Source organism: Argiope bruennichi, chromosome 2 (genome assembly GCF_947563725.1).
Source record: "Argiope bruennichi chromosome 2, qqArgBrue1.1, whole genome shotgun sequence".
Taxonomy (NCBI): domain Eukaryota; kingdom Metazoa; phylum Arthropoda; class Arachnida; order Araneae; family Araneidae; genus Argiope; species Argiope bruennichi.
This window is the reverse complement of record NC_079152.1, coordinates 31385826-31409748: the sequence shown is the minus strand read 5'-3', so window position 1 is coordinate 31409748 and position 23923 is coordinate 31385826. Positions and strand designations below refer to the sequence as shown.

At 25.7% G+C, this 23923-nt stretch overlaps 1 protein-coding gene across 2 annotated transcripts; it reads right to left on the bottom strand.

Annotated features, from left to right (window-relative positions):
• Positions 1-538: 538 nt before the first annotated feature.
• LOC129961108 (TOM1-like protein 2) lies at positions 539-19507 on the bottom strand. 2 transcript variants are annotated; one of them, XM_056074941.1, is made up of 16 exons: positions 19240-19506; positions 18559-18643; positions 18351-18435; positions 16681-16827; positions 15081-15215; positions 14634-14687; positions 12855-13004; positions 12509-12587; positions 11557-11660; positions 10668-10737; positions 10456-10567; positions 9013-9070; positions 8806-8856; positions 8030-8060; positions 7297-7432; positions 541-2445 (listed from the first exon to the last, which is right to left on the bottom strand). In XM_056074941.1, the coding sequence occupies exons 1-16, from the start codon at positions 19307-19309 to the stop codon at positions 2442-2444; spliced, it is 1371 nt and encodes a 456-aa protein (XP_055930916.1). In that variant the 5' UTR covers positions 19310-19506; the 3' UTR covers positions 541-2441. The 2 variants fall into 2 exon arrangements, with proteins under 2 accessions (XP_055930926.1, XP_055930916.1); XM_056074951.1 differs by lacking the exon at positions 8806-8856 and having other exon boundaries at positions 539-2445; positions 19240-19507.
• Positions 19508-23923: the final 4416 nt, after the last annotated feature.

Genomic DNA, 23923 nt, shown 5'->3' with positions numbered 1-23923 from the left:
TTCATTGAAAACATACATGTAAATATAGTTCATTGTAATGTTCAATAGTTCAATGCAAAATTATAACACAAACAGATGAAGTCAAAAAGGTTATACATTAAATCAATTGGAGAAAAAAAAATTAGTCCTTAAGGCAAATTGTAAATTTCTGAAGAAAGAGCAAGAATTTAATGATATCAAAAATTTTAAATAACGCAAATTAATATAATGGAAAAAACAAGTTTAAATCTCGAGTAAAATTGAAAAACGCAATTCAAGAAATGTTTTAACTAAAATTTAAATTAATGAAAAACTTGAAACAAATCTCAATAATAAGCATTTGAGCGATGCAATTTCACTTTTATAAATCTATAGAGAAATAACACATCTTTTAAGTTAATAGAAAAAAAAATTCATTTCCAGATAAATAAAATTTATGATGCTTTAAGTGTGTTAGTTTTCTTAAAATATTAATAAATATTTTCAAAAATAAAATTCAATGTTTAATGGGGGAAAAAAAAAAAAACTGAAATTATATAAGATTTTTTTTTTTTTTTGTGAAACATAATATAGGCAAATAATTTTTATTTCGAAAATTATTTAAATGGTCATTTGAAGCACAAGTAACATAAAATTATGTTTTTCACATTTGTATTCAATGTTTTGTTTATCAAATAAAAAAATTTAATAAATATTACAAATGTAACATGAAGATTGAATCATTCACAATATATATAACACCAAACTACATCTCAGATAAAAATGTATTGCACATTTAAAACACAATTACTTAATTTTTACAGAACAGTTTATAAAATATACAGTTCTGCCATTTATTTCTTAAAACTGATTATTTAGAAACCATGACTATCCACTTTGTCATGTAGGAAACATCAATATCCAAAAATATCTATATTCTTGATCATCTCTAATAACTTCACACAACAACACAATAAAATTTTAAATATATTTCACAAGTAATATTTGATTGTAATAAATCAATAGGAACTTAAATGCAAGATCTATCAAAACTGAATTTGTTATACTTGAGAACGTGTATATAACACACTGAACTTTTATAGTATGTGAAATAAAAGTGAGTGAATTTTATCAAAATTACATAACCACATTTGACACTAAAACGCTCTCCTTTCCCCCACTTCTTTTTTCTAAATATGCCAAATAAATTAAGATACCTGAGACCAATTAAATTATGATAACTTGAAGGAATAAAACTAAATTCGTTTTCAGATTAGAGATTGTTATTCACTCACATACACTGCTTAGACAATATTACTCCTAAAGAGGAGGGAAAAAATACAGAAAGGAAATTAAAATAATGGTCAAACTTTTGCTGGAGTTTCTTATAGGTAGGTGCCAATCTACTTCCTAAATTTATGAAACAACTATTTTCTTTCTTTCTTTCTTTTTATTAATGCATATTAATAAACTGGTTTCATTTGCCTTTTTATACAAAAACATCCTATCCATTGAATAAAAAAATAGTAATTCAACTTTTCTTTTTAAATAAACAAAGAAAATTTTCAGTTCTTGATTCCATAACATATTTAGAATAATATTTTCTAACCATATTGTTATAAAAATGCAAAATGTCACCTATTTATCTGCGTAAATAGCTGAAATTTCAAAATGTCATAAAATATAGCTTAAATTTATCAGTTTCACAGCAGTTAAAGAAAAATTCAATCTCATAAATTAAAAGTGCTGGGGGAAAAAACAAATATGAAACTATAACAATTGAGTTCATATAAATCATAAATAGCTGCACTATAATAAGGGGAAGGAATTCAACAGATAGAGAATATTTACTCAAGAACAACATTAAAGCGTTTTTTAAAACGTTTATTTTTTAAACAAATGCAGAGTTTATCAATAATGAAGAAATCTAGAAATTATTCTAATAACAAATAAACAGAGAATCTAAATGCTTTCTCTGAAAAATTCCATACCAAACAAAATTAATGTGTATAAAATCATCAACATGTATCAAATTATAAAAGATATGTATTTCATTGATTTAAAAAAAAAAATAAGGAATATTTATGCTTTAAAAAAGAATGAAGGTGGAATATTTCCAAATTGGAAAGAATGTAAATAATGGCTTATATTTTAATTCAACCTGCCATGAAAAAATCCTCCACCACCAAATATATATAGATATATATGCATTTATATATAACTCTTAAAAATATCACAACTGAAAAATATCAATTATTTTGTTTCACGTTCATTCATACTAGAGTGTTAATATAAACATATGTATGTTTCCGATTAAAAAGAACTGCTACTATGATACTCAAAATATACATGTGAATTAAATATATAAAGACAAATACATGAGAACTGTATCATAAAACTAAAAGATACCACTATTAAAGCTAATGACAGTTTGCAAAATATATCCTTTGTGTTTCCCATTTTCTGCTGCACACTTGATGATGTTAGCTGCAAGTTAAAAAGAAGAATACTAATAAAGAGAAAGAAACTGAAGTAAAAATCTTAATTTAACAAGATACTTTTTTTGTTGAAAAAGTACATTAAGGGGACAGTGGACTCTATTGGACACTTTTGGGAATTATTCAATCAGGGTTATGAACATTTTTATGCAAATGTATTCAAATATAAATACTTCAAATTTCTAAAAAAACATTTTAAAACAAAATATAATAATATTATTAAAAAATTTAAAAGTTATATAATTTTTAAAAAATTACAAAATATTCACTGAAAGGCTTATAAAGCGCTTGCGAACAATTTTACTTCTTTGCCTGTATTCCTTATATATCATTCTCTTACACTCTCGTCATTGTGACGATTAGTGTTATCTGGTGGCTTCCTGCAGTTTGCATATGATTTTTGAAGATGTGTGTAGTCATTTTACGGGTGATGTATGTATTTTAGACTTCGATTTCCGCGTGACTCTGAATTATCTTTAATTTACAGACATGAGTGTAGAAAGCACTAAACTTCTTGATTGAGTTCATACTAAAATTATACATTCAAATTAAATTCAATATTATTCAGTACTAAATTCAATATTATGAATATAAAATTAGATTTTCCCCCTTTTCTGCCAATTACTTCACTACAAAAACCACATTATTCTAAATACTTCTTTTTAATAGAGCACACGTGCACACACACACATTTTGTTAATTTAAGAAATTTATGAATTTTACAGTATGTATGAATACTTTTCAGTATTGTTTATCATAATTCTAAATTTTAGAAGCTTAGAGTTGATTCATTTTGAACAACAAACAAAACAATCAATCTAAAAAAAAACAATCTTTTAATTAACAATAAATATGCTTTCCAAAATACTTTTTAATTTAAAGAAATTAATATTAAAATTATAATTTTTAATGAGCAACTTTATTATAAATAAGAATTTATTTACTTTTAACAAAAATAACAGCAACAACTATAATTGATACTTTGATTATCTAAATTTGATTTTGGATTTTTTTAAATATTTGATTCAGTTGATTTCATTTTGTATTACATCCCTTTTCATTAAAATTTGATTCAATTAGTATAATATATCATCCAATATTCAGGTTTAATAAATTAATTATTACCAACATATGTTTCGGTTATTATTTTATTTTGTTATGAAACTTTAGTAGTAATGAAAAAATTTTATTTCCGATATCAATGAAATACATGTTATCTGAGATTCTGTTACTGATTTTTATTTTCTTTTATTCTTTGTCAACTGGTTGGACAAATCTTATTTCCCAACATCATACAAACTGTTAATTATTGTAAATAATAACGATCTATTTAACAGATAATTTGCCATAATTAATTATCTATTAGAACCTAATAACTTTGATTTTAATATGAATTCAAATATTGCATGTTATGAAACTAATCGAAATACATTTTGCTTGCAGCTCTGCAAAAATTCATGCCTCACCTATTGAAAAATTTCTGCCACTATTTCTTACTGCAATACAATAATTTTAGTATGGAAGAGAAATGTAACTCTTATAAATATACTGGGTTAGACAGTTTTGGATTTATTATTATTATAACAAAATATCTTAAAATAGTTTTATTTCCTTCCTTACTTCTTTATTTTCGAAGAGTTGCCAAAAAAATAAATAAGAAAAATGAAATACTTTATAATTCTAATTTGATCAACTTGCTTTATAACTCTAATTTGATTTGATGATCACAAAGTCACCAAAAACTTCCACAAAGGATAACAGGACTGTAAGTACTATATTAAAAACACTATGTTTTTAACACAATAAATTTATATCATGCAGAATATTTCCCAGTTATTGTAAATTTAAATCAGCATACAACTGCATTTCAGTCTAAAATTTTAATAATACAAATACAATTTTTATATAAGATGTTTCTCTTATATTCTTAAACCTTAATTAGGATAATATTTTTTAAAGTAATTTTATATAAAATATCAAGAAATAAGTACAAACTTGAAATAAAGTCAGTCTTATCATAATAAAGTTAACTATGTGCATGTTGATACCATAAGCCAGATTGTATGATATAATCGCCAAACTTAATATACATATGTATACCTTGAAGCATAAAAATGAGCAATTCAGAGAAATATTAACATTTTTTAACAAATTAAACATTATGTAAAATTTTGACATTTTATTTCAATAACTTTTGAAAATATCGCAGGTCAAAAATAATTTTTAAATGGCATTAAATTTTTTTTTTTTTTAAATCTTCTCAATAACAACAATTTTTTTTTTTTTTGCCAAATAATTTATTTTAAATTCTTATTTTGAAAAATATTTTAATTTAATTTTACTTTGTTATATTTAATTGTTGAAGTGGAATTCAAACTGCTTTCATTGTTGCTACTAATATTTCATCATGACTCCCCCCCCCCAGTATTGATGATCCAAATATGAAGATTAGGCTTATTTTTCCATGTTGAATAGTGTTTCTACATAAGACCTGGTTTTAATATATTTTAAATTCTGATGTATTAACAATTATGGTTTAACTTCATATTCAAGAAGGGGTTGAAAATCTTTTGAAGTATGCCCATTTTTAAGCACCTTTGCTCTTTTCTGGAATATAATTAAAAGTATAAAGATGCAGAAAATCTGCAAAATGAAAAGTAAAAGGAACAGAAATGTGCAGGCTTCTAAAATTCTATGAATTTTATGTCTATAAAACTTTAAAGTATAAAAATATTTTACCTATTAGACCAAGAAATTAAGACCAAGTTGTGAAAAATATTTAATTGAAATTTTTAGAGCCATTAATTCAAGCAAACTAATTGACCATTAAAGGCAACTGTATTAAAAAAATAACAAAGACAAAACAAAAAAAAATTTTTTTTTAAGTACACTTTCAAAAAATATATTTTTTTAATTAAATATATTTGTAATAACAGTACTTTCTAAAACTGTATTTTTTGACTATTTAAAAAAGCATGTTTGTAAAAATGTAAAACAACACGGGGGAAAATAATCTCATAATCCAAAAAAATTAATAAAATATTCATGAACAAAAGTGATGACTAAAATATCATTTGTAATTACACAGAATTATTTTCCAGTAATTTCTTTAAAGGACATTTCTTAAAGTGTTGCACTGAGAAAACTACATATGTCACTATTTTATTTTCCAGTGCAGTTTCATTTTGCATCATATCTCAATTTCTATTTTAAATCTTTTTCAGAACACTATTACTAAAAGAATATACTGTATTCCTCTGGTTTTGATGCAATTTCTTTTCTGAAAACACAATATAAAACTAATAGTCATTTGCTTCTCTTTTCTACTTTTCTATATTTTTGTATTTGCTGCACATTAGATAATTTTCTTAATTTCAAAGTTTTAATAATTTTTTTTTCCAGAAAATCACCCATATTTAACAAACTTTATATATTTTAAGAAAATCAAATCAGCTTAGTTAGAGATAGTAAAACAGAGAAAATGAAAATAAGTAACTATGCAAAAAAAGAAAAGTACCACATATCAAAGATATTTTGCTAAGTCACATAACAAAGGTGTTATCAAAATTGAAAGAATGGCCCTTTTTTAAGACATTTTTCAAAAATTTTAAAATTTTGCTTCTCAAAAGCATTAGTTCAGTTTGTATGATGAAGAAAGTTTTAAAAATAATATACTATATAGACATCATATAAGACTAACAGTTAAAGATGTTTTTGGCCATAGTTCATTCTTTTTATTTTCGCTTAGTTATTCAAAGGATATCCAGAAGCTAAATTCTGTAAAGCAATTTAAAAATATAAGAAATATCTGTTAAAAAAACACTTTCGTTGCATAATGGAGTACAATGGTCAGGTTATTTTTCGACATAGCTACCACCATTGCTGAAGCATTTATTATATTGAGGCATGAATTTTAGTTTGCATTAGTCATAGTAATCTGCTGAATACAACTATGACAAAATCAATGGAAAATTTGAGGAGAAATCATTGACAGAACTCACATTGATGAATCCATTTTTTTAATCTTTTATTTAACTTCTGTAAGTGAATCATCATCAATCAGAGATTGCCACTTAATCCTCTCTTCCGTATGAACATTTTCAAATCCTTCATTGAAACTTCACACTCTATCTTTTTACAATCAAATCAATCATTGTATTTTTGCTACAAACTTCAAAATCTGTCTACGAATTTCAATTGGTCTAATATTTCTAGCATTAATAAAGTGGATGACTGAAAATAGCTGGTATGCTTCCGAATATTCAATTAAAAAAACATTTTAAAAGCTAGTGTGATATTCAATGATCTAAAAATGACTTCTGTTATTTGCAAATAAGTCAGCAAAATGGATTTACATATGTAAAAACATAAAAACAGTACTTCTACTGCAAAAATTACAGTACTTCTACTGCAAAATTGTTTTAATTTATTCATTTTTGACAATATTTTCACTCTTAATAATTTGATGGCTTCTAAATAAATATATGTCTATGAGAGTCATATATATTCCATATAACATATGTCAAAATAATCTTATAGAATTTATACAAACCATACTACTTGTAGCTCATCTTAAAGGAAAAAGAAAAAAAAATTAAGTATCCTAAAAATGCATTAAATACGGTAAGGAACTTATCTTTGGATTGTTGAATAAAAAAATGAAACAGGAGGTATAGGTTGAAACGAAATTGGATATTGCGTGGACACAAAAAAATTAAAAATAATGGTCAGCCAAAATAAGGAAGAATAAATTTTAAATGCATAAAAGGATTTATTTTTTAACTTTTCAATAAAAGTAAACAAAAAAATATAAATATATAAAAAGCATAAAAAAACGTACCTTTTCAAGGGAGATAACGACTTTACATCTTCCCTCTCTTTTTCTAAGTTATTAGAAGATGGTGGAGCAGCTGGGTTGATGGTAGGTAATCTTTCGGCTGCTGCTGCTCTTGATGCTAGGAAACGATCAAATTCCTCTGCAAAATAAACATTGTTTTTAATGAATATACAGACTGAGCTATTAATATTTAATTTCAAACAAATCATATAAATTCATAAATAGTAAATATGCATATAAAAATGATTCATAAACAATGAGAATCTAATTTTCTATCTATAAATTTTTGTTTGCATATATTCAATTATTATATATTTATTAGCATTCAGGAAAGTCATTTAGATTCACATTGAAAGTTTGCTTTTAAATATTAAATGGCTGAATTAAGTATATAGATATGTGAATATACCATTAAAAATGCTAGATAATTAGTATTGTCTATATTCAACTGCTCATTATTTTTTCATGCTGTATTTTGAAATCTTAGTTTACAAAAACACATGAAAAACAGAATCAAAATACAATTTAGTATAATTTTTATGCTTTATAACAAATTTTTCAAAATAAAAAAAAAAATTGATGCAAATTATTTTTATCCTATGCAAGCATACAAATTTATAGAATTTCCTTCAAAAATTTTAATATGAACTTCCTGAACATTGACAAGGATTTGAGCTCATAAGTAAAATGTAAATATTAAATAATTTTTTTTTAAGTATACAGTTAAATTTCATACCTGGAAATGGTTCAGCTTGAGCATCTTCAGGCTATAAATAAAATTCATAATTAAAGAACGAATATACACTAAAAAGCAATTACAATTATCTAAATGATATAAGTTACTTAAATGTTTTACCAGCATCAGGAACTTACAAATAATCAATGTTTGGTCTTTATTTTATTATAACCCATACAGTCTAAATCTTATAAAATAACAATAAACATTTCATTTAACTATTTAAGAGGAAACAATTATTCAAAATTTAATAAAAATAAAGCAAATGCATAATTAAAGCATTCTAGTCAAATTTGCAAAAAATACAAAGCCAACATGCAAATTTTTTTATGGAGAAAATAAAAAGGGCGGATATGATGCTTTGAAAGTTTCATCCATAACACAATTATGTATACATTTATCTGATAATTAAAGCAAAATTGCTGGTTTCAAAGAAAAAAAATATATACGAATATTAAAAGAAGTATTTGCAATTATTTGTTGCCATATTTTGAGTAAAACTAAAGCATTTGTGATTATATGATTCAATATTTATGCAAGTCATAAGACAAATCTTGCAAATAGTCATGAAAATTAATTTCTTCAATAGGAAACATATTTAAGAAAATTAACAATTTAATTAGTAAGTTTTAATATGATGTTCATCTTTTAAAACAAGACTTAGAAAAAATACATTTTTTGTATATAGCAATTAATCAGCAATATCAATGTTGAAGTATTTTTAGTAGAGGACAGGAAAAGTTTGCAAATAATTGCAACAAAATAAAGAGCATCACCTTTTCTTCTAACCATCTAGCAACTTCCTGGAAGTCCTGATCCCTAGCAAACTAAAATAAATACATAAAACAAAATAGTAGAAGCTTCTACAAATCAATATATGCTCTATGACAAAAAAAAAAAAAAAAAAAAAATTCTTGCAAAGCAAATGTAATTAATAAAAAGGAAAGTTGAAATTACAGAAAGAAATTACTATGAAAACATACTTCTGGAATAGGGATTGCCTCAGCAGCCAAAGGACCACTAGTATTGCTTGCAGTACCCCTATATAATCATGTTGTAGGAGTATTAGTTTTTTTTTATTTCACATTCATTCAATAAAGTACAAAAATAATAATAGCCATAACATCTACAAAAAATGTTTGAAGAAAAATGAAATAATTAATTGAATTATAATATATGAATTTCCTAATAAATATCATAAAATTGAAATGTATTTAACCTCCCAAATTTTAAAAAAAAAAAATGTATCTTCTGACAGTTAATTCCAAAGCAGCTTATTCATATTAATTTGCAATTTTTAAAAATTCTGCGGATTAAATATTAGCCAGCTTACAACAATTATCTTTCATGCAAAAAAATTCATTTATCCATTTTAACATTTTAGTGTTTCAAGTTGAATATTATATGTTCAAAACAATTGACTCTTACAGAGATTAATAATAAAAAATCAAGAAAAGTAGCTTTGTGGAGAAGTAGAATCTTAGCTGAAAGAAACGTTTCATCTTAGAAAAATGGCATAATTGATATCAATCAAAAGTATTAAAATATGCAAGAATAATTTTAAAAAATTTATTTGAAAAAGTGAAAAAATCATGCACAAACACTGTTAAAAGATAAAAGAAAAAAATAACTAAAAGTGATTATGCACAAAATAAAAATGTAGCAAAATATTTATTTTATTCTTATTCGTGATACTTTCTGCCAAATTTCAATTTCAATAACTTTATCACAATAACAGTTACTTCTAATGCTATCTGAAATGGACTGATTATAATATTTTTTAGAATATTATGATCAGTTATATATTCTGGAATATATCTGTTAGAATATTATAACATAAATTTTAGGAATATTATAACATAAATTTTAACATGCACATAAATTTTAGGAATATACATATAATAAGAAATCCACACACAAAAAATAAATATATAATTAAACAATTAAATAAATATGGCCATCAAGTTCACTTCCAATAAAAATGTCAATGTCATAATATATCTTAATTATTCAATCTGTGGCACTGAAAAAATATCCCTATATCTCTGCTCGAAATTTCAATCTATATATATCTAGTCCACATATCTAAACTTAGCAGGATTTAAACTACTGTAAAAGTACGAGTAAACTTTGAAAATTTTTTGAACCTTGAACAACATTTCATTAAATTTCACACTCCCAAGTCATTTGATTTATTTTGCAGCATTTGTGAATAAAATTTCCTTATTTCAAATAGTTATACAAAAAAAAAATGATTAAATAAAAACTGAGGCTTTAAAGAGAGAAATTCGATACATTTTCTCATCTAAAAAACTCTTGGGAGTAAAGAATTTTTACTATTTTTTTGAAGGAATACTGCTTTGAAAAGAATATCACTTATGATATAGATTACCTATAGATCATAACAATATAGCTAAAATTCTTACATATGCACATTTTTCTCTAAGGTCCTGGACTGAGCTAACATATCAAATTCATCAACAGCTGAAATAGTGCTGCTTTCTTCAACAGCAGATGCACCATCAGTTTTATTCAAGTCTAAATTGAAACAAAGAATTAATGAGTTCAATTTTTTATTCTACTTGTCATACACACACAAAAAAAGAATACATACTATACATGTGCATTTATTGATTACCTAATCCTTGCAATTGTTGACTAATAGGAGTAGATTCATCTAAATCAATGAGAGGTTTGCTTTCAAAAACCTGGAATGAAATTAATTTCGTTAATTTTCTTATGGAATGCAGTCTGTTTCAAAACTCACTGCAATGTGAGCTAGTTTAAATCTCAGTAAACAACATATTTCAATAGCCATACTCAAGTAATAAAGTAGAAGTCATACAAGGCATCTCCTAAATGAGTGGCTTTTAAAAGTAGACCAATTGTTATGCCTGAATTTCTTTCAATGATTTCTATAAATGATGTCATCTACAATAACAGTCTCATTGCTTTTAATGAGAATCTTTTTACTACTATAGTTACTATAGTTTTAGCTGCACTTGTTATATGAAAATCATTTGGCAATTCCTCATTCAATATTTTTATAGAGTGAAATCAACAACAATGTGTGCAATAAAAATGTGGATTTTATAAAAAATACTTTTTAAATTCATCAATTTTGTTCTATTTCTTATTAGACATTCTTAAGTTTCATGACATTAGAACAGAAAGAATATTAAACTCAACATCTAATTGCTAAAGTTATAATCATACTTTGAATGCTGATTTTAAAACATTTAGAGGTATTCATTCATTAAAGTTTGCTACAAGTCTTTTGAAGCAGTTTGAATGTCAATAATACAACAAATGTATTTTAAGCCCACATAAATAAGTATTCAAATTAAATATACACATAAAAAAATGAAGTTTTAAGTGTGCTTGAACAAATAGACTTCAATACGAATTCTTAATCTAAATATTAGGATTTCAAAGAAAAGAATTTATAAATATTGGGATAGAAAAACAATTCCCAAGCACAAGTCATTTTATTGAAGAATTTCTCAGATTAAAAAATATTTAATTACCGGTTCTGGAACAGGTGCATTTGCCATTGTTGCTCTTTTCTTTTCAAATCTTTCATAGCGTAAAAATAAATTATTAAGCTCATCATTAACTTGTAGCAAATCCTCTAGAAGATCAAAAGACAAAAACAATGACACAAACTTATTAATATTATTTAAAACTGATTTTTTTTAAACCTAAATAATCAAAACACTTTAATTTGTATGCATTCAGTTAAAAAAGTTTCTTTTAGTTTACTCAATAAAAGTAATATTAAATCAACAGCAATGATATTAAAAAATGTTCAATACAAATTAATACTATTTTACTCCTTTCATGTTATTTAGCAACACACAGCCACCTAAGTTTTTTTTTTCTTTTAATTCTAACAATGCATATGTGAACTAGATTTCATTAAAAGTGTCATTTTTTAAATTTATTTTGTTTACTTGAGATAATATGCATTGTATTTCTTTATTAAAATACAAAATAATTTCTAAAAATTTATTCATGCACATAGTTAATATAAATATGTGAACTAGAAATACATTCATATACATTTCTTAGTGAATCAAGTATTCTAGCTTCAAAAGGATAATTTTAAATAGGTGATCATACCATTTCCATTCGTTATACTATTATATCATTTCTCTCATAAAAATATTAACTAAGGTTTTTCTGAAGTTTAAATTTTAATTTACAGCTAAGTTGCTTACAGGTCATTGTTTTTCCATATAAATCTATTTTGCAAGAGGCAAGGGAGAATTATTATATGCAAGATAAAAGAATCAAAAGATTAGTCCTCAATGGGTGGGAAATATGAAATTATTTAAATTCTAATCATTCATTGATACCAAATGATTAAAGTAAACAGAGATCAAAGAATCAACTGGTATTACTTGTAAGGCACAAATTAAACTATGTTTACTATATTGTGATAATAAAAGGTGCATGAAATTTAGAATATATACTAACCTGTAATTTTTTCATTTCCTACTCTGTCAATTAATTCAACTATTCTGGTTTGCATGTGTTGGCATGTCTTACATAAGTCCTATAGGAGAGGAAAAAAGCAACAGTGATAATTTTATTCATTGCATTTAGTGATTTCATCTATTATCAATATGCAGTATTCATACTAGATACAGAAAATATCACAAAAATAAAGGAATTTTAAATATTTTAATTTGCATAACAATGTAATAAATGATTTTTAAAAAAAATTAGATGTATTATAACTAACATTTTTTTTTAATATTAAGAATTTTTTCAAACGTTATACTAATTAAAAAAAAAGTATGAACATTCAATTTAAACCTACTTGTAAAAGTTCCAGATCACTCTGATGCTCTTTTCCAGGAACAAGCTCAGTTAACATTTCTCCAAAAACACGCATATTTCCCCGAACAATTTCGAGCTCTTTCTTCAGTTTATCTATTTGATGAGGATGGATGGTGGTAGCATCTGGGTCCTAAAAAGGAAAAATTAAATGTATTAAATCAATTGTTTAATTTTACTTAAATAAAACTTTTATTTCTTTTCATTGATTTGTACACTGATTCATCATTTAAATGTAAATTCGAAGAAAAAAAATATCAATTTAATACATTTGCTAATTTTGCCACACCAGTAGAAAGCATTAAAAAAACACCTTTGATATTGCAAGATACAAAGTTAGTCAGGATTCATATCAGAATGATCTAAAAGTGGTTAAATTCCCACAAAACAGAATTTTCATGCAAAAATTGAGAGAAATACAAATTACAGGAATCACACTATATTCAGCCATCCTAACAAATAGGCAATGGCAAACATGTATTAAAATATGCAGTGAAATAGATCATTCTTTAAATGAAAAGTTATTTTTTTATCCTCATCAAACATGTTATTTCAACGAGAATTAATTTTCTACCAAGTTTAAACGTGATATATAGCAAGTCACTTTAAAATAATCTTGATAAAAATAAAATTATTCTATAGCAGTTTTGACTACTTCTAATTTTGAATTATAATGAAATCTTTTAAAAAATAGTAGTTACTTTATTCCAATGTACTATGAAACACAGCTTACATAATTAAGATCCAAATGAGAATTGTCTAAAAATAGTTAAATTAACAAGAAACAGAAGGCTCGTGCATGAAAAATGCGAGATATTTATCATGCTCACATTATAGAATTTGGTCATGTTACAATATAAACAGAAGTATCATTGTATTGTTATAATCTGATCAGATTATCATGGAATTATTCATCTACATGTACCAAATTCTTATGAGATAATAGGTAGAATCCAAATTTTACTCAATTCTCACTTTAGATTTTACAATAAATAACTACAAACTGTGCATCTTAACATTAATTCAAAAATGAAGCATGGAAATCATCAATTATGTCATTAAAAAAAATCTTCCAATAGAAAAAAAAAAATATTTTAATCCTTTTTCTCAGGCCTAACAGAATCAGAATAAGATGAAATAAATATGCATTCAAAAGTAGAGCACAAGTAATTTTTAATTTTTTTTTCTTAGTGGATTATTAATTTATTTACATTAAAATAGATTGGACTCGAATTTTTAACACAATGTTTTGTTCTTCAGCCATCAAATGGATTCAACTTGCTTGCCCTTTACTAGCAAGGGGCAATGGATCCAAAGGGGGGAATGTAATTGGAGTTTTCTAACATTAATTATGAAGAAAGAAAAAAAGAACCTGGCAACCATTTTTATTTATGGTATTTGACTCTGGAAATTGAGGGAACTATAAGAATAACTCAGATAAAAACTACATAAAATAAGATGAAATATTTCCTGTTTCCAGTCTCATTTTAGTTGCTGAAATATTTAACATCATCGTTTAATGAAAATTATTTTCACGAATCCAATTTTATATGTGAATATGGAAATTTATGAAGAAAATTAAGAATAAAAAAAAAATAAAAAAGTTTAAGCCTCAACTAAAAAAAAATGTTTTATTTGTTAAATATTAATAAAATATTCTAAATTATATAGTTTTCTGATCTTTTATTAACAACACTTAAAAAATTTAGCACATGATCCTCCCAGCAACTTGGAGGACGTATATGAAGGGATAAAAATTTACCTGAAGTAAAGGCTCATGGATCTGATGTTGAGTAGGTGGTTGTACAGGGACACTCTAAAATAATCAGATAAATAATTATAAAGATAATTAAATTGCTATTAACTTCATTTATGTGCATTAACTTATTCTTTTTTATTGGATCATGAAATTCTAAAAATATCACAGATTACAAAAATGTTGAAATTTAATTATAAATAAGGATTATTTTATGAATTTTTTGGAACTACTAGTTACAACAGAGCAAATATTATATATAATCAAAAATTATATATTTCACATTAAAGAATAATGCTTAATATTAAGTTTAGCCACAAATATAATTATTCATTACTACTTTTAATTACTTTAATAAAAAACAATTTTGTATAGAATGGAAGCTTTGTTTTTTTAGGTACATTAATCAAGTAAAAATATATCAAAATGAATTCAAAAATTAAATTTTCTTACTCTAGAAGGGGTGATAATGGGTGCCATGGTCTCTAGATCAGAAGGTGGAAACTCAATTCCCTTTTGCTTCAAATCATTGTATACTTGTACAACTCCTTGCATTTCTGGATTTGAACGAAAAGTCTCTGCCCAACTCTTAAATTTGGAATAATAGAAATCAATAGAAATTTATAGTTACATTAAACAAAATATTTATACCAAGATAAACAATGAATCAATAATAACAAGAAACAATTTTTAACCAACATACATGGTTTTACTATTAGTAATTACTTAATAATTATGTATAAAAACTGGCAAATTAAAATAATTTAGTGAATGAAATAATGAATGCTTAAAATGAAATATTAACAAGTATGTTCTAAATGAAAGAGATAAAACAAAGATGTCCACACAAAATCTTAATATCTTTATATGAATATTTCAGTGCAAACATTTTTTATAGGAACATTTTCATTAATTATTTATTCATTAATTATTAACATATTCATTAATTATTTACTGTAAATTAATTTCATTAATTCACAGTAAAGAAAAAAATGAAATATATCACTTGTATATAGAAAAATATTCTTACAATTAGTTAAAAACATTTAACTACAAAAGACAAAATACTAAACATATTTCAAAACTTCAATTTTCCTTATTATAGATGCAAACATGACTTTTAACCTTTTTTTTTTCTTTTACCCTAGTATATTATAATATACATTAAAATGAGAAATTATTTTGTAAGCTTTTATAAAAATAAATTCTAATTGAAAATAAATACCGTAGAATGCATTTCAATACACAGAATCAGATTTTTTGTATGAAAGTATTATTTATTTGAAGGAAGTTTATACTAGAGAAAAAAGTCCCATCATAGAATACAAGTTATAAAATAAATAAATAAATAAATAAAAAAAAAAACGTAACTTAAAAAAAAATTTTTTAACATATAATGAATGCATTAGGTCATATAAATTTTTAAAAGGTTAACACAATGAAAAATTTATTTTTAATTAAAAGCATCTAATCTGGACATTGATGCTTGAAATATAAAATATATTCTATTATCTACCAATGAACTTCTATCTTTTTCTTGAAATCTTTAAACAGGAGGAGTCTTTTAGAAGTAATCTTTAAATAGGAATTATTAATCAAATTTATTCTTTTAAATATCTTAAAATTCGATACTAATTCATTTTTTTTATTTTATACAAATGGAAGAACATTAAAAATATCTTGTTTTTCATATTATTTGAGCATATACATTAGGTCATATAAATTAAAAATAAAAATCTATAATCACTATTTTAACAGGGTCAAGATAAATACAAACAAAAGTGGAAATAACCCAAGTTTTAAATGTTTGTTTTAATATTACTCGTAATTTCCACAATAACAGATAAAATATGTATCCCCCCCCCCCACCTCTCCCTTATCAATGGATTTGAAGGGCACCAGACTTGCAGAGATAGTAGAGCTTTCGTGAAATTGGACTTCAAACACAAAACTTCCAATTCCAAAAATTTAATTCTACCACAAAGATACAACACAAGGTTAAACTGTATAATTAGTAATATTACAAGCTATTTTAAATCGTCTGCATATTTACTTGAATTAAGCTAAGCACTTTTTCTTGAACAGCAGTAGGTGGATCATTTTTTGGTCCAATTAGTTTCACTAAATCTTGAACAAAATCCTTCTGAGTTACAAGGAGTTGAAATCGCTTCCCACAGTTCTTTACACATGTTTCAAGAACCTGCAAATCCACAAAAAGTAAATATGAAGTTAAGTTAATTACCTTTATATCATTAACCTCCTTTATATTATAAAATATATGAATAAAAAGAAATAGTGTTATAAATATTTTTAAAACAAGTTGTACTATTATTAAAATTTTGTATTAATAACATAATGGAACTTAATTCTATCTTAATGCAATATCAGTATTAAAAATGATTTTATATATTTCTATTTAACTTGAATTCCTTCATGTTTAAAGAAGTAGAATTTTATTAATTTTTTTCTCATTGCCATAGTGATAGAATTCAAAATCTTGAACTAATACATTTTTGGTAACAATAAAATATTTTAGTATTAGAATTTGGTTATCAGCTAATTGATAAATTTAATAATATTTTAATTTTATACTAAAACACCGCTTATTTAAAAATTAGTAGATTTTTTTTCTTTTTTGATTCCATGTTATTTAGAATATTGATTTGACTTAAAGATAGAAAAGCACAAAATAATTAAAAATAATTCTATGTTTTTGAATGTAATAAAAACATATTTTAAAAATTTTATTATAGATCTAATATATATATATATATATATATATTATATATATATATAGACCTAAATATAATTTAAATATTATCCAGATTTAAAATTATGCAGTAAAATTTCTTACCGTATATTAATTATTTTAAATCTGGACAGAATTCAAGAGATAAATGTAAGAAACAAAATTTTGACTGAATATTCTTTTAATTTATTATATATACTATAATAAATATGTAGATTTCCTTTAAAGAGCATTGCCATCAAGAGAGAACATAAAACAATTTGTTCAGAAACGGCAGAATTCAAAATTATAATATACTGGTTTTATTTTTTATTTCCTCAATGAGAATTTCCTGTTTAAAAAAAGAGATCCAGATATGGCTATTGTATTAATGGAGATAAAAGTATTAGTATAAACTTGATTATTAAACTAAAACAAATGGTGTCAATTCCAATTTACAATTCTTGGAAAAAAAGTTAATGGAATACATTATTCCATATAATATGATATTCATAACATTAAATAGAGAGCTCCAAATGATTTTTTACAAGAAGATTCTCAGAATGTTAAAACACACACACACACACAAATGAATTTGATTTAATTTAAATAATGAATAGGTACTCCAACAAAATATTTTTTTTTGTTATAGATATAACCAAAATATTTATATATTTCTTTATAAAGATCATTGATTTTTGTATATTCCATATACAAAAATGTATATAAATAAAAATCGCAGTTACAAAGTCTGAAAACTATTTCTTGGCTATTATAATTTCATCTTTTAGTACTTTAGAATAAATAAAACTTTCTTATTGGTGGTTGAATAAGCAAGCAAAAATTTAAATAGATAACCCAACTATGTTTTAAATAGCAACTTTTCTTTTAATAGACCTGATGAAACATTTAAAAATAATCATAAACACACAGAAGGCAATAATATATATTGAATAATACTAATAAAAATAATTAAGTCAAATGACGATACACACAGTTAAAGTAAACATAACAACAGTGTAATTCTTTCCAGCATTCTGTAGTAATCTTTTTCTGATAGCTCTCAAGGCATCTTTAGGTCTGAAAAGAAAAAAGAAATGCTACATTTATTTAAATTATAAGTATTCAAAAATTTGATTGTTAAGGGGAAAAAAAAGCAAACTTTACAGAAAAATTTAAAATAACTATTATAATAACACATACCCTTCATCTGTTTCATTAATGACATCACAAATTTCCATATTTAGAGCCCAATTCTCAGATGCTAAGGATCCATCTGTTGCCTGTTCTGTTAGAATATATAAATAAACATAGAAAGTAGGTAGAAACAAACAAGAAGGTAATCCATATTTATTACAATAGACTTAAAAATTTTAAAATTAAACTACTTCTTTTAAAGATGAATTAAAATATATGCACCATAAAGGTAGAGAAATTAACTGTAAGCATATACATGTAAAGAATAAGATAAATTGCAATAAGTAAAATACCAAATTGAAAATAATATTTGTATTTTGCATAAATATTCCAGTATGGAACTAAAGGAATTATGCCAAGCAATATAAACAAGCATTCTTAAGTGATTATCAATTATGCAATTTTCTTTACACTTTTTGAATAAATTGTTTGCAATAATAACTTCTGATAAATAATAAAAGAAATAAAATTATTTAAAGACACACTTGAAATTATTTGCAACTTATAAGTAAGGCTATAAATATTATAATAAATTATATATATATGTATAATTTAAAACACTTTAAAAATTAAAATCTATAAATCTCATTACTAATTTGCGCTTTAAAAAGTTTAATTTTGAGTCTTAAAAATTGATTAAAAGGTCAAATAATTGAAAAAAAAATCCAGATCTAATTTCATACCAACCTATTCTCTGTCCAACTGCTGTAGTAAATGGGTTTCCTCCTACACCTAACTGAGAAAGTAAAGTCGCCATTTTTTGAAATTTAATAAATAACAAAATTACTAATTCCAAAGTCAAGTATTTGCACCTATTATTTATTATCAAATGAGTGGAATCTCCATTCCATTATTAGAATTATCAAATGTAAATAAGTGACAAAGACTGTCAGTAAATACTGCACGTCTGGTTTCTAAATCTTGTTTTTGTTTGTTTTTCTTACAGTTACAGTGGCGATTAGTTATACCGGAAGTTAACGAATGATGACTGATTCATTTTGATCAGCACTGATTCATTGACTTTGTAACGCGTTACTGAGCACTCTGTCAGGTTTTTCCCTTCATTCTTGAAAGAACTTGAAAATTTTCTTTCCAAACATGAAAGGTGGATTGAAATACTCATAAAATTATAAGATTTTTTTTTGTTTATAAATTTTTGATGATCTAATATTTTTTTATCGAATTTGTTCAATCAAATTATTTATTGCTGAAACATCCAGACTTCGGACAAAAAGAGGGTGTTCCTTCGGAAGAATTTCAAACTAAAGTTTTTCCTCGCAGATATCATATTTATGTTATTTTAAATGCAAAAATATCCTCGACATTCTCCTGTACAATTCCCTATTATTGAAAGAGGGATATACTTGTAACGGGAGATTTTAAATTGGGAAAAAAAATATGGATTTAATTTCACTGCTTTAATCTTTTCATTAAGGGTACAATATGATTGTCCGTTTTGAGAGGTAAACTTTGGGCTCTAGGTGGGGAAAAAGAAGTGAAATGAGATAGGTTTTTTTTTTTTTTGACTTATAAATTATTCAAAAATGATAAATTCAAGATTCGTTCGTAGTTCGCTCGCTTGTTGACGTGGCTAGTGCGTTTTTGAGTTTTGAGTGTGCTTTTAATCACTTTTGGTTGTAAAGAATGTGCTTCGTCTGAAGTGCGGAATTTTGTTACGTCTTTCCCAGGATTCGTAAAACATTTTCTGTCGTGCGACTTTCCTTTTTTTTTTTTTTTTTTTTTCCCGCTTCTAGTTCGGATTGAATTAAGAGTTTTGAGTTTATCTTTCTCGGAACTACTCAAACCAAACAGTTGAAACTGTTATGACCAAAATATGGCAGCGTGACGCAGAAGAACATATTTTAAGGTCGTTAAAGACCCGAAGAAAAATCAATATATATATATTTAAAAAGTAATCTTAGCAGAAATTGCGTTTTTCTATGGGACTAGAAAGGCCATAGATACAGGAACAGATGGGTGTCTAATTACGAACCTGAAGAACTTCGACTCACTTTTGATTATCTTATCAAAAAAGGGACAACGTTACACAACAAAAGTAAAAAGTTAATTATAATTTCCAGTCATTCTTCAGTTATCAAGAATATTCTTAACTTAACGCATATTAACATTATGCCAGTACGAAATTGGTTAGTTGAAAATTCCTTGTTTACGCAGTGTATTATCAAGAATGTAGATACTTCCGCAGCAGTCTCGAAAATTGCAAGTGACCTCGAAAGGGATCAAATTCTGATACTAAACCTTATTAGCACAAAATGCCGAACAACATTGTTACGATATTTCACGAAGAAGGATTTCCACGAATTCGATCCAATCATTCTGATTAAAGAAATGGGTTCAACAATCAGGGATAACATCTAACTATTTAGATGCATCTTGAAAACTCAAATTCGTTGGAAACCAGAATTCGTCATAAATATTTGAAGACAAATATAGTTAAATGATATTTTAAAATAAATATTTTATGACATTATGATTGATATGATTTAATGGATTTTAAGAGAAATATTTGAAATCACGACGTTGTTTGAAATGCGGTTCCAATGAGAAATAATAGAAAACAATGACATTTTAAATGCAATAATTAGAAATCTATTCGGTAAAAGACTTTAAATCCTGAATTATATACTTTAATTCTCTGGTTTCCATTGAGGTGGTTTGAGGCACTTTAAAAATTTTAACGTACTTAACATAGAAAAGAGTCGATTTTGGGAGCCTGCTTGTTGGGGGAAAAGATGAGTATTAAAGCACCTACTCTGTTAAGCACACAAGGAGATTCTTATTATCTATGATGATCACGACTTTTTCGCACCAGATTTTACTGTGCTTTAAGCCGGTAGAAGTTAGGGAGGTTTTATTAAATATGCTTGCATATTTTTTTATGTTTTCAAAGAGTTATAATTTCTGTTTTTATGTGTTGTTAACTCGTAATTGGAAAGAGTTTTTGACTATTTGTAAAATAAAGTTTCACAATTAACAATGAATGATATTCAATGGAAGGAAAGAAGAAAAAAAACATTATGGATATAGAAAATGTTTTATTTCAAATATATTATTGGCTTATAATATAAAGCAAATATATGCAATTATTAAGTTATTCCTGTAGGATGCAACAACTTGTAAACGTTCAATTAAATCAAAATGCAAAATAAATAAATAAAGTAAATAAAGAGCATCAAATTTCATGCAACAAAAAAGTAAACCGAGAATACTGATACGAGAAAAAGCAGTGAAAGTTGTGATATTAATATTTTTTCTGCAGTTCTTTAGATTTTATCTTTGTCTTTAATCATCTAGACATAGATGTGATAAATTTTTTTGGTAATTCATGATCTATTTTTTTCCCGTCCTTCTTTGACAATTTGTTTCAACTCTTCATTGTCAGAAATGGTTCCTTGTAGCACATTTTTTTTTCAAGATATGCCCATAAATTTTCAATGGGGTTTAAATCTGGTGACTGTGGAGGATAGCCCAAAGTCTTCGCAACTTGATAGAGTAACTATTCTTTCGCAATCTTTGATGTGCGTTACGATCGTTATTATATTGGAAGATCCAGCTTCGTGCCAATCCCAAATTCATAACACTATGTCCAACATTAACTTTTAAAATATTTAGTTAGTCCATTTCGTTCATTGTAGATATAACAAATACTAAATTACTGACTCCTACTGCCACCATAAACCCCCAGATCATAACAGATCCACATCCATGTTTCATTGCCTTAACTCAATATTTATTACTGGATTCTTCATTCTTTGGTCTTCATATTTTCGCGCCCTTCTATGTGCCAAACAATTCAGTTTTTTTTTTTTTTTTTTTTTTTTTTTTTTTTGTTTTTTTTTTATAAACACACATCCCTATCAATTATTATTTTAAAGACCTAAATATTTAGTAAGTTAAGTAGTTTCAAAGCAGTTAAGTAGATTGGGAGAGGGAAAAAACAATCATCATTTATGTCATTTTTAGGTTTTGCCTCAACTGAAAGTTTAAAAACATTAAAAAAATTTAACTTAAAAAAATTACTTCGAATTATACCATTACACAATGATCATTTTTGCACCATTTTAAAAGTAATATATTTACGTTTCTAGTGACATTACTTTTATTTTTCTACAGTTGTTTTGTCGAATTTTGTTATTATCTTAACTTAAGAGTATTTTCAGCCAGATTTTCATGATTTAGTAACTGTTTTAATGGCCTATTAAAATATGGGTTGCAATAATTTGAAAGTCAAAATTATGTGCATGTTATCATTTTTAAAAAGAAAAAACCTACGTTTTTAAAATAAAATATAAAACAGAAGAATCAAATATTATATATTACGATGCTTCGAAACAGATAATCGCATTTCCTTCAGATTTTTTTAAACACAGCAAATTTTTTTTAGTCATTAAGCCTCTGATCCCGGTAGATCAAATTTTTGTTGAGCAACTTTCATATTATGCATCATGGAAATTAATCGATAATAAATTGTTACGGAAATTCCTCCACTAAGTCCATAAAGTCAGCGTTTTTACCTGTAGTGGATTTATGGTGTAAAACAATCAATAAGTCCCAGTAACAAATGAAGACATTTATTTAAACAAAGACACGAATACATAGACCACAAATACACAGCCAAGACGTACGCATGCAACACACAGCAATAAATCTAGAACAAACAGCAGTCCACAAGTAGTAATCGGTAGTAAACAACAATCGCAACACACAAAGCGGCCAGACAGAAATAATTCTGAAAAGGAAATCAACATAGCTAGTCTCTACGGTCTCTCCAAATACCTGTAATTCTCCTATTCTCCTCGTTTTAGGTGTATCCAACCACCGACTTATTACCATACGACTGGTTACTACACACACGATTAATGCTGCTTCTATTATAAACTCATAAATTCTGCTCACAGCTCAATTCATTAATCGCTAAATTCATTAAGATCCACTCAACACTTGCGCTTCGCTCGACTGATCCAACTCATTTGCCGTTGACTCGCTATACTAATCTATACCAAAAATGCGACTGTTTTCGGCTTGGATTGCCGGTCTCTTATAGGAGGACCGGTCTCTTATTGCCGGAGAAAGACATAGAAGATCCTCTAACAATCAAGTATAACTCAGCTCCTATTGGACATATCGCCAAAATTCTTGAAGATTCTAGCAACATCTATTTTGTCACCGAAGTTAACAAATGTTTGCCAAATTTGTCGCCAACTCCGGAGGTCACTAATCCGGCCTCCCATTAGCATCCAATAGAGCTGATCGTAAAACGGTCTTTCATAAGATGAAATTAATTGTGCTGGGAAACAACATTGCAGACTCCTAACAACATCATCCTAAAACTTAATAATATTAACCCTCT